General features: G+C 18.7%; 3 protein-coding genes across 3 annotated transcripts; 1 reads left to right on the forward strand and 2 right to left on the reverse strand.

Annotated features, from left to right (window-relative positions):
• Positions 1-2,618: 2,618 nt before the first annotated feature.
• Positions 2,619-3,753, forward strand: PGO_003070 (variable surface protein; the record flags this gene model as incomplete). Its single annotated transcript, XM_028691243.1, has 3 exons — positions 2,619-2,633; positions 2,768-3,442; positions 3,598-3,753. 3 exons carry the CDS (start codon positions 2,619-2,621, stop codon positions 3,751-3,753), a joined length of 846 nt encoding a protein of 281 aa, XP_028547044.1.
• A 3,546-nt stretch (positions 3,754-7,299) lies between these two features.
• PGO_003075 (variable surface protein) lies at positions 7,300-8,458 on the reverse strand (the record flags this gene model as incomplete). The annotated part of the gene is made up of 3 exons (XM_028691244.1): positions 7,300-7,455; positions 7,576-8,316; positions 8,444-8,458. The coding sequence occupies 3 exons, from the start codon at positions 8,456-8,458 to the stop codon at positions 7,300-7,302; spliced, it is 912 nt and encodes a 303-aa protein (XP_028547045.1).
• Positions 8,459-12,342: 3,884 nt separating this feature from the next.
• On the reverse strand, positions 12,343-13,652 carry PGO_003080 (variable surface protein; the record flags this gene model as incomplete). Its single annotated transcript, XM_028691245.1, has 3 exons — positions 12,343-12,510; positions 12,637-13,485; positions 13,623-13,652. 3 exons carry the CDS (start codon positions 13,650-13,652, stop codon positions 12,343-12,345), a joined length of 1,047 nt encoding a protein of 348 aa, XP_028547046.1.
• Positions 13,653-15,427: the final 1,775 nt, after the last annotated feature.

Genomic DNA, 15,427 nt, shown 5'->3' on the forward strand with positions numbered 1-15,427 from the left:
AATCATTAAAATTTGAAACACTGTAAAAATAAGGATTATTATTTATTACGCTATATATATATTATATCATTTATAGTTCCAAGCAGAGTACTTAATTACCGTTAAGTAGACATTTTAAAATCTCTAATGTATTTTAATTATTTTAAATTTTTTTGTGGATAAAAATATTATATGAATACGTATATTTAGTTAGAATTTAAATAATGATCTCAATTTATATTAATTTTTATTTATCTTAATAATAATGAATTTATGTTTACTCTGCATTATTAATCCTAAAATATGTTATAAATTTCCTATTATACATATTTATAAATTGATATTTTTTTAGAGAAAATAATTTAAGATGTAGATTCATGATGTATTATTAATTATTCATGAATATGAACATGTATGTTCTTTGATGTGTACATAAAAAAAATAAAAACTTAAATAGCCTACAATACTAATTTCTAATTTAAGTTTCATTTATTCTTTACTTCTATAATATGAAAAAGACATAAAAATATAAAAATTAATCATATAAATTGTCTAATATCCTATAATTTTATATTAAAAATGTTTTTTAAAAGACTTCCTAAACTTTATATATTAATAATAGTTGAAGAAATATACGAATAAACTATCAAATGTAATGGTTATGTCATTTGCTCGTTAACATTAATTTTCATAATAATTAAAATAAATTTATATGAAAATATTAAAATATGATATTACTTATTATACAATTTTATAATAAAATAATGTAATATGTAATTATGTGTATAGGTTTATTAAACATAAATTTAATCTATAATATAGAATTTTTTAGTATTTTTGAATATTGTACTTATTAAAACGAGCTCTCCTTTTAATCATTTTATATAGTACTGAGGTATTTATTAAATAAGTTACACATTATAGGATTATTTATTTATATACTATATTTTCTTCTATATAACGCAGTATTATATTGTGAGTATTTAATAAAATATATATATTATATATAGAACACTTTTTTCTTTAGATAATCATTATATATTTTAATTATTATTGATAAAACTACACTAAAACTAAATAAAACATAAAATCAATAATATAATAACATATATAAGAATGAAAGAATAAAGAGTAAAATTCCATTTCTCAATGGAAGAAGGTTATTTGAATATAATATTATATTTATATAAAATATCAAATATATTAAATACTTGAGGCACAGGATATATTTTAATATAATATATTAAAATTATTGCAAATTTAAAATATAATTACACATTTATAAAAATAATTTCATTACAAACAAAATAAAATATTAAAATAGAAGTATTACATAATTGTATTCTATTTATTTTTCATAAATACTATTTATATATATATTTTTCAGAAAATAAATAGAAATAAGAAATTGGGGTATAATTTAAATACTTATATATTATACATTTAAAAATATAATTAACAATCATTATATACTCATATATTATTAAATATTCAATCCAATATACATGTATGGATACTACACTCAAAGCAATGAACACATATATAAATTCATTTGTATTGCCGTGTATGCAAAATAGCAAATTTAAAAATAATAAAGACTTAAATAAAATTTCTAAAAACTAGTACATGTATAACATTTCACCTATTTATTATAAAATAATGGTTAAATATGCTGATATGATCCTATATATACTTACGTTTATGTATACGTTTAAAAATATGCAATTATAATTAAAGCACAAAAAATATAGTAGCACAATTGAATATATATGTAATTAAAAATAATAACTGCAATTAATATGCAATAGGTAAAAAGTTCAACAAATATAATAAATATGAAATATGAATATGTACTATAAATACAAGAATTAACAATGTATATAAATGAAAACTGATATAAACTCTTAATATATGATTCAAATATACTCTTGTGTATAAAGAAAAAAAAGTACAAGTACTGAATGCTATAATAAAATAATTTATAATTATAACATTAATATAATATGGAATAAAATTTGACGAATGTCCTAAAATATGTAATAAAAAATTATCGATTTTAATTACAAAAATAATTATGCTTATTATATCTTTATCAATAATAAAAAAAAAATATAATTTTATATTTATATTAAAAAAGAAAAGAAAATATTTTCATTATTTCAAATATATTATCATGAGAATAATCTATTGTAATATATTAATTATAATATACGTACATCAATTAATAATCTATAGAATTAGCATATGCTGTAAATCGTCCAACAGAAAAACCTAATAACAAGAACTAAAATCATGAACCCTGAACCCTAAAGTATCTTCTATGTCTTTACGTTATTTTTTAACAAACAATCATATTGTCCTTTTTACCAAAATACTATATACATAATTTTCGTATATATCTAAAAGAATTATGAAAACATACAACATTTTACAGATATTTAGGACCATATTATAATTAGAGTAAAAAATGTATGATTATTTTATTATCATATTATTTCCATCAACTGTGCAGATTTATTTAGGAGAAAATTGTATTTGCTAATATAATGTATAATTCTTTATAAAAAATTATATATATGTGCTCTTAAACTTCATCATTTCTTTGAATTAATCAGAAAAAGCGTATAATCACATTTAAAATGGCAAAATCTATAGTAGGTTAGAATTATTGTAATATCAATTACAATATTATAATAATTGTATATATATATTTTCGTAATATTTATATAAAATCATTCATAAGCACATAATTTTTTTTTTGTAATACTATATTTTCATTATATTTTAGTATGAATCTATATATTTGACATTTTCTGAATGCAAAAATGTTATGGATTACTTAATTACACAAAATGATTTATTCGTGAATTCCTGTAATAATATTAAAAGTAAATATTTAAATGTAATTATTACTAATTCCGAAGCAATTTGTTGCCAAGCTATGAAATATTTATATCAAATATATAGTAAAACGTCCCAATATGATGGATTAAATGAAGTCTTTTTTAAATACTTCTTTTATTGGTTATATAAGCACACACTAAATGAGGAAAAATATACTGTAGCTCTAAATGATTTTTATTCGGAATTAATAGAAATAGCCCATACTAATCCTACTTTACAAAGTTATTTAAATACAGAAAAAAAAAATTATATGTTTAGCAATTTACATATAATCAAAGATATAGATGATATTAAGAAAGAGATTGCTAATATAAATGAATTTGATAATGGAATATATGATGATGATAAGTACAAATCTGTCAAAAAATGTCATGATATATATAATAATCTCAGAAGTACATGTGGATCAAACTGTAACTCTGAATTAAACAGTGTATTAGAACTCATTAGAAAAGATATTTGTGATGAAAAATTAGTCAGTGGATGTAACATTAGTACATCTAAAATATTACCCACATTTCAAAAATATAATTTAGTAATTTGTACTTCAGTAACTCTTGTTATTATATTATTAATATCCTGCGTTCTATATTTTATATATTAGGCCAATAATAATAACATATATTCTATAAAATGACAGTCAAAATAATTTAAAAAAAAACATAAATATCCTTAAAAAATTACATCTACTATTCGTTATATTTTTTTTATTAGTTCACACCATATGGTTCATATTTGTATGGTAATTTAAAAAGGACAAGAAATGCATTTAAACATACATATGAAAAAAATGATATAATGCATCCATATGAACCATGTGACGATGATTCATGGAATAGGAGATATAATGTGTTATATAATTCTTCTTAGTATATGAATAAATATAATTTAAAACAAAATATTTCATTTAAATAGCATACAAAAAGAACAAATTATATGTCGTTGAGATACAGGATATTAGAATTTTCACACAAAAATGAAATAGGAATTATAATATAATAAAAAATATATATATTAATAGATAAAATTAATATAACAATTCTGATGAATGTTAAAGATATTATTTAGTTCATAATGTATAATTAAATATAAGAACACTTAAATTTTATAAATTTATCCTTTTAATATACTATAGTTTGAATTAATATAATATATTTTTGTTATGAAATGACATTCCATATATATAATAATATAATGTAATTGAAATAAGGTATTTACATATCATGCTACTCTATTGTAATACATTGTTAAAAAATATACATCCAATTATCAAATAATATTGATGAAACTTTATTTTTAGTATAGATCATTATTATAATAGTCATATGATGTTTTTTTACACAATATATTATTTTACCTCAAATTTATGATATATTTGTGTGAAAATCTATTAGATATAACTTTTTATATGCAATTGAGGGGACATGAATACTAATATATCATTAATTCATATATTTTTTCATTTATTTCCTTTAATATTCTGTTCTATATTAAAATATATATTTTTCTTTCGTTATGTGAATAACATCAAAAATTTTCATAACATATATAATATTGAGATATATAATCTCAAATGTACATTAATTGAAATATAAAAACATAGTCATTTATTTTTTTTCAAATGTGTTTTAACAATTTATATTTACATATTTAATATATAATATATGGGAATTTGATTAACTATACTTTAATACATTACATTTTGCGTAATTCGTATTATTATTACTTTATGCCATGAAAAATATATAAGGAATAATATATAAAATATATCATGTGTACAGTGCATTTTATTATAATAATATAAATTATTACAGAAAGCCTCATTTCTAATATAAACATACCTGTGCGAAATTTATCTATGAAACGCATAATTATAAAAATAATCATAATGTGGAAATATTAATCCTTTTGAACGTAACATATATAGGTATATATAAACAAAATATATGTTCAAAAAAAACATTTGACAAAAATTATTTGTCATTTACTAAATAAATACAATGTCATCTAATAGTTGCTTCTACAAATTTAAAATGTGACATAAAAACCTGGTTTATTTTAATAATTTGTTATTCACATATATCTCTAAAATTTTTTTGTATTTTTTATTTTTAAGCATGGAATTACTTATCCATGAAAATCTTGTTACATACAATTTTATATATAATTAAATCGAAAATATTATTAATAAACCAAAAAATATAAAAAGCATATTTAAATAAAAATAAGTTATAAATATTTAATAAAACGATTCCAATATTTTGTTATATTTTTCATAACATATATATAATTAATGTTAACTAATGTTTAAATAACTATATGTTTAAATAGGTAATAACAATGGGTATTTACAAAAAATAGAATTCTGTTGTAACCATATAAAGCATTAGGATTTTTATAATGAGAAAAACATTAATAAAATATGTATTCTCAATATATAAATATTTACCTTTATGTTGTATATTACAACATATAGGAATTATGAAACATGCGAATTATAACATTTACTATGTGTATTAATATATAAATGATGTATGCTTTTGTTTAAGATATATTGTTTATTTAAACGAATTAATCATATCTAAGTTTTCACATATATGTATATAACGATATTAATCATGTGATTTCATGTTTAAAATATATTTACTATATTACATATAAAATTTGGAGCTAGCATAATTTCATCATTTTATAGAACAATACTAGCAGCTATAATTAGTCGAATAGGAAATTTTCTAAATGTATAATGATAGATTTAGTAAATAATATTGATTTTAATTACCTAAATCATATAACCATTGAAAAATTCAGGAAAATTCTTTTTCACAAACTTTAATTTCCGTAGGGATAATAAGTTGCACTTAATCCAAAGAATTATAGATGACATAAGTACAATTAATTAAATTAAATAAGCTTTAATGCATTATATACTTGTATAATTCATTAAAATATACTATCTTTATAAGGATGAAATATGTTTTAATAAATGTTTACCCTCTGATATATTAAATATTTGATTATTTGTTCCATATATAATTTATATTAAATAACTTGAATTCAGTTTTAGGTAATAATTATACATTATTATTCATTATATTACATATAAATGTAGAAAATAATAATAAATTGATAATTATAGTTTGAAAAATAATTAATATTATCTATCTATATACATATATATATGTACCTTCTTTCCTAATATACAAGTTCCATGCCTAGTAATATTAATTAAATAAAATTATAGTTTCAATAATGACAATAAATAAATAAAGTATAAAAATTTAATATTTATATTATTTTTAATTAATTCAATAATAAAAGGAAAAAATGTTTATTACGTTGTAAAACGTACACATGACTACTGTATTTTTTTTATATATTCAATATTTATAAATAGCAGAATCTAAAAAAATATATCATCACATACCCTAAAATTGACAAAGAATAATATGAATTGGATAAAATTATTTCTTCTATTATATACATATCTGGATCCTTGCATGCTTGTGTGCATTTAACAGAATTTAACTATTCCTATTGAATAAATTATATATAATATTTATGTTATTTTTTACTTAATTAAGTGTTAAAATAATGTTAAAATCTTGGAACAAAAGAATATATAAACATATTTATAGTATTATGACATTGTTATGTATTATGCATCAATGTATGATACATGGAATGCATATGAATATATATATTTTAAGGAATCATCATATATTCATTATAATAAAATATCTATAAAATATAGCATCTTAATCTGTGAATCCAGAAAATTATTTTCGAAATAACATAAATTGTGAAAGCAAATGATGTATATAGGTAGTATTTATGATGGTTCAAATTCAAATATATATATGTATAAAGTATAATATAAATTCTACGTAAATAAACTTTTAGAATTTTTCACGACTAAACTCAATATATGCTTACATGTATAATAAAAAGTATATATATCTAATATAGAATTACTTTACAGCATTATTCCTATATAAAAATAAATACATAATAAAAACTAAAAATGTACATAATATACAAAATATATCTAAATCTCAAGAAATATAATGTGAATCCAATTGATAATCATTCTTCTTTGTATATATAATAATAAATAAAATAATTTATGAAATTATTTGCGAATACAAAACCCCTTTTCCTAAACACAAAGATATCACAAGTATCTTTAACTCCATAACTTTAGATATAAGTTTAAAAACTGTATAATAATCCAATAAAATATTATTATATTAAATTGATGTATTAAAGCCATTTATTAATTTATATAATCTATGAATTGTTTTATTTTTACGAGTTTTCTGTGACAAAATATTTATGGAAATAATTTTTTTAGATTATTCAACATTATTTTTATAGAAATCAATTTATTTGAATTATATATATATATTTGTTAAATTATATGGTCCTATATAACATATTATAACTACTGTTCCAACAATTATTCTTTGATAATTCTGATTTTTTCGATTTATCCCGTTCTTCGTTCATAACACGCCACTTATTTATTATCCTTTTTATGCCACCATGTATGTATGAATTATATGGAAGGAACTAATTTGTATTAAAATAAAATTATACGTTAAAAATATATTAATATTGTAATTTGTTTTTTTTAATTTTTTAAATATATTATTATATTATATAAATATGTATATCAACATCACATTTAACCTTATAAATTATAAATAGTAAAGCAGGTATTAGTAATACAAAAATAGTTGATATTATAGCATCTTTTGGTGTACTTATTCTGGAAGAGCGTAACTCTATATTCTTAATATAATCACAAGGTAAAATTTTGCATTTAGCCTTACCACATTTATCAGTTGTATTTTGTAGTTCATTATAATATATATTTTTTATATTTTCTAATGCTGTACAAAATTGGCTAGTATTATTGGATTTACAAGTTTCACTGTGCCTTTCATATATATCTGAACACTCAGTTATACATTTGCATGTATTATTGCAAGAGGGACATGATTTTTTTATGCAATAAAGCTTATTATGTATGTTATATAAGTCGTCGAGTTTTGTCAGTTCATTATATGGAATAGTAAAAGATCCCTTATAATATGGGCATAAGGAATTGTTAGGATTACTACTTACTATACTAAACAATAATGGATAAATTTCATTGGTATATTCACTTATATTATTATCCTTAAATTCATTGTACAACCAATAATACAAGTAGAAGCAACGTTCTTCTGTAGATTCACTTATATAATTATTCTTTATAATATTTGCAAAGGACAAGGCTGCGTGGCATTTATCTTGTTTGAATCTATTTTTTATATGATCTCTTGCTCCAATAACACCATCAGTACATGGGTCACGAGAAAATTTCAAAAATTCCCCATTATTTTCTATAATTTCATTAAATTCAGGAAAATTTTTTACGTAAGAGTACTACGATAATAATGATAAATACACAACTAGTATAATACTCTGCTTAAAACATTTCATATTTTTTATGGAAAATGGAATATATTTAAATCATATCAATGTACAATATACGTTAATATTAATAACTTACATTAACTTCTTTCATCGCATAATATATTATATAATTCCGCAAATTATATAATGAAAATAAATAAATTTATGATCATACATATATATTTAAAAAGAAACCCATAAAATGAGGTAGCTTACAATTTAATCTTTAAAAATTATAGAATTCATGATAATTTGTCATAACGTTTCTAAATTATTAATAATCATACTGCTATTAATAAAGTAGCAAATACAAGTGACAAATAATATATTTTATTAATTAATAATTGGGAGAATGAAAAATATATATACATTATTTATAAAAAGTAATCTATATTTATTTAAAAAGTATAATATTATTGTTTCCTTTCTAAATAAGAATTAAATAACTTTGCTAATTCTAGATATAATATACATATATATATAATGATAATATGTCTTATTAATTTGAATTCGCATAAAATTGCACAGATAGGATTCTCTTGTAAAGGCTATAAGGTTTCATGAATACACACAGAATATCATATTTACATTTTATTAATTTAATTCTTTATTATAATCCTATTAAATAATATTCCTTATAACAAAATTATGTGAATTCTCTTTATTTAAACGAACTACTTATAAATACAATGAAAAATATATACTAGTGGGTCAATACTTTATACTGTTTAACAGAATTATAACATATTTCTTATGAATTAATATTTAATATGCATATTGTTATTCATTTTTTTTTTTTCGAATTATTTATACATTATGAGTAGATTTACAGTATAATAAAAAATAAAATCTTTTTTATGAATCTCGGAAGTTCCATTTCGAATTATATATAAATACACAACAGAAACATTGGTTACATTAAGAATATACATAATACATGTAATTCTCACAATTATAATATTTTGTCATTTAAATATATCAAATTATACAATCAAATAACATAACAATAGATGTGTCTATCACAAATAATAAATTTAGAACATAATCAATTTATATATTTTTTTTCCTTTTAAATTTTTTCAACTATAGTAAAATTATATTTGAAAAAAAAAAAAGAATTTAATTTTTTTTTTTTTTTTTTTTCTATATTCAATATTAAAATATGGCAACTCTAAATTACAATATACTTATATATACAGTATAAACATTAAAACAAATAATTTTTTTTCTTTTTATTTCTACATATACTTATCATGCCGTAATAAATAATGTTTTATATTATCATTTCTTATAAAAATAAAAAAATATATAATGAGTTATTGAGATTTCTTGTTTAAATATAAATTTATTTTTATATTTTTGAAGAAACATCAAAATATAGAAAATACATTAAAAATATTACATTTATAGTGAATAACTTTTGTTAAGCCATGTATTACGCATCATAATTTATGATAATAGATATATAAATTAAATAATTATATTTAATATATTTATTTCTTGTTTTATGTTTACATTAAGCTATTGTTATAACTTATAATAATATGATGCTTTATATATTTTAATTTATTCTATATATATCGCACTTTTATTCGAAAATATATATGATATAGTATTTAATATATATGATCATTGCTTATACATAATATATATTTTTATGAATGTTTATTCTATTCAGAGCTATATTACATTTAATAAATTATAAATACATATCTACACAATTTATTAATATATATTTACTATTATGTTCTATATATTCAAGAATATGTAACTGATATATATTTACAAATTTAATAAATTTCTACAATTTCGTAATAACAGAATCCAAAATTACTAATGAACAGAGCAGTACTATATATTAATTAATATATACACTATAATATAATAATATAAAATATTTTATTATAATATTGTAATACATGTAATGAAATAATTGAAAATAAACTTGATATTAAATATGTTCTCTTTATATATTTATTTTTCAATTATTATTAAATTAATAATTTAAGACAAGTAGTACTGATTTTAATTTTAATCTTTTTGGATAAAAAATTTATAAGTGTTGAATAATATCACAATCATGAGTTTAATCAAAATAGAAAAATATAAAATACATATTTTATTGCGTTTAATAATATAATAGTTTTGAATTACTAAAGTAGTTTCTATTAGAATGAATTTTTTGTTTTTATAATTTAACTACACATAAATAAATTGTAAGTACTAATAAAAGATTAAATAAATATTACTGAATATTATTCTACTAAAAATCATAAAAAATATTTATCATGCATTTTATTTGTTGTTCATAATAACATTAAAAATGTTATGACATTCATGTTCATTTTATTATAAAAAAATGTATGTAATTTTACAGGAGAGCTATTTGCTGAATTAAATACTTGCATATACATTTATAAATGAACAAAAAAATATATTATTATAATATATAAACTGTATATTACCAATATATATCTTATGCGAAGGAGAAATAATTAAGATTACACAAAAAGGGGCGACACTTATGCTAAAGAAAAAGTTGATGTATTTAAATAATTTAACAAAAGTTAGTGTGATCACTAAATTAATGTAACTAAAAAAATAAATATATGATTATATATATGTACTACAAAATGTATAAGAAATATACAAAAAAGTAATTTCATGATAATATTTATATAAATTATGTATATATATATATATATTTCACTTAGGTATTACATAAAATTCTATTATGTATACATATATATATGTGTTATTAAAATTACCGTCTATAAATAAATATTATACAAGGAAAATTTTATGAATACTAAAGCATAAAAATAATATGTCATTATAATAAAGCTCGATGAAGGACCGAATACATTATATCTTTATTTAATTATTATAAATATCGTTTCCATATAATACGTTTTAATTCCATTATTAATATAATAAAAATGATATATTTATTTTTATTTAATTTCATAATTTGCATATCATGCTAACACATAATTTTATTTATTAAATATTCATCATGTACTGTACATATTCAGATAAATATTTTGTGAACACATAACAGCAAAAATTATTAGTATCTTATAATGTTAAATGTATGATCCATATACACATATATAACGTATAGATATATATTGTTCTTTATATATTGTACTATTAATAAATATTATTATCCATAATAATATATTAGAATTAAGCATATATCATAATATTTTTTGGGACCATAATAATACATAGATAATGTAAATATGAATTAATATATTTGATGTTATTTTTTTACTAATCTAATTATTAATGATGTTCCCAAGTTCCTACACATTTCATAATTTACTATTTAGTTATTTTATACACAAACATAAGATAATCATTAATATATATAAGGATACATTTTTAGAGCTGTCATATATATTATTTAAATAATTCTATTTATGTCATACTGTAATTTAATTAGAACAATTGTTTCTTATGTATAATTATATATATCATATAAGGGGACGTTTAAAATTTTAATATAATTTTTTTTAATTATTTTTTTTTATTTTTTATCGTATATAATACTACAAAGTATTTCTTTTTAATTTTCACTCTTAATATCAATAATTATTTCTTTTCTTAATTTGAAGTAAAAAACAATTTCCATATTATAAAAAATATATTATACAAGAATAAGAAAAATATATTAAAATTGAATATTCGTACCTTTTACTATTTAAATATTATACAAGGCTATAAATCCATATTTTTTTTATGCATATTAAATTTATTGTAATTCTTGATAAACAAATATATTTATGGTTCATTAAGTGTTTATATTTCAATATTTAAGCATTCTTTTCTTTTAAGTATATATTGTAAGAATAAAAAAGATTATTATATAATTTTATTGTAATATTTATATGTTTTTATTTTTTAAATTATTTTTTCATTTTCTATAGAAAATTCTTTCTTATTGTTTTATTTATTTCATTAATGTATTGTTTTATAACTTGGTCCATATAATTAGTAGTTTTCTGGGATATATGAAATATGGTGTCTTCTATTTTTTGAAACATCGTATTTCTTTTCAAAAGAATCCATAATATCTCGATATTCATTGTTCTCATTTTTGATGAACATGTTCTTTATCTTCCTCATCCTTGATTGTATAAATGATCCCCATCGCGTATACTGTTAATAAAGAAAAACGATGACCTTCTCATACACAGAATATTTATTTTATGTAAATATTTCATAGTAATAAATAAATCTAATTTTATAACAATATATATTTAATAAATATAATTTCATTTTTACCTTATACAAAATGAAAACAATTATAGATATAGTAAAAGGTAAAATAACAAATCTTGTATCTGTTGATGATATAATCCCTACTTTTGTGATTACTGCTTGATGTGAGTTTGTCCCCCGTAGTGGGCTTGTCTTCTCTGCTTGTTTTATATCTTTTACTACTATTTCTGATTCTACTGTGGCTGTCGTATTTACTGGGTTTCCTTCCTGTGCTTGACTTGGTATAGCCTCAGGGGTCCGTGGAAACAGTTCAATTTTTTCAAGACTAGAGCATATCTCAATATACCTAGTATTAAGCATTGTAAGCATATCTCTGAAATCAGCATCATTCTTATATTTACATGATTTTAAATGTGTCATATATTTTTTATACATATTCTCTTCCGTCCTCCAGCAGCTATAACCTTTAGAGGTTACCTTATAAACAGTTTCATATAATTTTTCCAGATAATTAAAAATTTCATATGTATCATCATCAATTTCTATTATATGTCCCTCACATATACCAAGTATATCGCTCATTTTTTCATTCTTTTTTGCATTTTTCAATTTTTGATAACAATCCTTAATAGTTACACATTTATTATATTTATTTTTCATTAATTCCTTAAACTTGTAACTGAAATATTTACAACATCTATCATTATTTCTTTTGAGGTTTATATAATATAAGCAGCGACCAAGATTAGTACATGGAAAGAGAAAATCAGATGATTTATTATTTTTTTTTACTGCATTGCCAAAATTATCGCACACAAATGACAGTCCCAGTGTTTGCCCAATTTTAACATACGCATCCTGGGCAACAATAAAATCATAAACACATTGGGGAAATATGCCATCAAAATTAATCTAAGAATAAAGGTTTTATTACATAAAAGACATTAAAACGATATATTTAAGAGAATGTTTTTTCACAAATGTCAAAAATAATGATATTTTAGATAATTTAATAAAAAATAAAATGTTTATAAGAATTAGCAACATACATTTTGAATCCCATTATCGGACACATCCATTGAGTAGTATATATTTAAATTACTATAGTAATAAATGTATTTTTTTATTTATTAAACACATTTAGATATTCAAAATATAATAATGTTATAATAATGGAATATATATTAGTTTATATAATTTTATAAACTTTACAAAAACATTTAAACTTAGAATTTTATTAGTTTTATTGATAAATATATGAATATATAGTATATTATTATTCTATAGATATTATAAAATCTATATTTCATATAAATCAGTAATACGTAAAATATATTTCTGATATAGGTATTTATAAAATAATTATAAATAAAAAACTCTATATTTGTAACAACGCTATATATATTGCAATTAAGTATATTAGGTATTATTCTCTATAAAAATATGTATAATAACTATAATAATATTATCGTTATATTTATCATAAATTTTTTATTTATATATTTTTATTTTATTCATTCACTGGATAATAATGTATTTAATTATAATGAATTATTATGTATTACATTTCGAATAATATTTTCAGTTGTATTTTTGGTATTATGTCATTACGAAAAATACATACATTTATAATAATTTCATTACACTTATGTAAAAATTAATATGCATATAATAATATAATTCAATTATATGTATTTTCTTTTTATTTATATTTGATTCAGAATAATTAAGTATGAATTAATATTATATAAAAATATGCATTATTATATGATACAATTTAATTTAAAATATTAATCATTTGCATATAAAATTATAGTTAAATAATTACTAATCTTTGTTTTCTTTTATAAAAGTATATATATATCAATAGTAATTTTTCATTTCAATATATATATTTTTTAATATACTTTTAATTGCAAGGTTATATTACGAAATCTTTATTATTCACTTAAATCTCATGAATATTTATTATTTTTAATGTTTTTTTTGTATTCATTGAAGTCATGTATATAATTAATAATATAATAGTCTAATAACTATATTAAATTAAAATTATATTATAAAATGCACATATTATTTTATTCGTGCATTATTATTCAGGATTATTTTGCTATAATTATTCCTTTTTTAATATACATATTTTAAACATATTATAACATATTAATTAATGCGTTCCATATATTCCTCATTAAATTTTTGGAATGTGAAATAAATAATGATTATAAAAAATATTCAATTTTTGAATAAAAAAATTTAAAGAAAATAATATTGAAATTGATAATTGTTTTAATAATATAACGTGAATTACTTTATTATTCTTATACAATACATTACAATAATTTTTATTAATCCTAATATAGGAATATAATAAGTAAATAAATAATATATATATAACTTGTAAAACATAATAATTTAGTGTGCAACGTGTTAATTTTTCTGGAGAATAATGTAATAGTAAATATAATTTGAATAATATAATATTTATTAAAACAATAATAAAGTATTATTATGATATAACTTCATCAAAATTTACTTTATATTATTATGTATTTATTACCAAATAATAAATATAATTTTATCATAAAATATATCATTTTAGGATATGATAAATATTCTGAATATTACAAAAATTATAATGCGTTAAATGCGTCATTCACATTTTGTTATAAATACATCAAGTTAATTACAAGAGTAAAATATTAGGGAAAGTATATATATTTCCTTAGCGTGATTCTCACTATTGTGAATTAGTTTATTTAATTATATTAGTAATATATCTATTTAATATATTATTATAAGTGTTTAAAAATTTGTACGAAAAAAAATATATATACAAAGTTATCGATCCTTTTAT

The sequence above is a fragment of the Plasmodium gonderi genome (assembly GCF_002157705.1).
Source record: "Plasmodium gonderi DNA, contig: Pgo-contig_357, whole genome shotgun sequence".
Classification (NCBI taxonomy): domain Eukaryota; phylum Apicomplexa; class Aconoidasida; order Haemosporida; family Plasmodiidae; genus Plasmodium; species Plasmodium gonderi.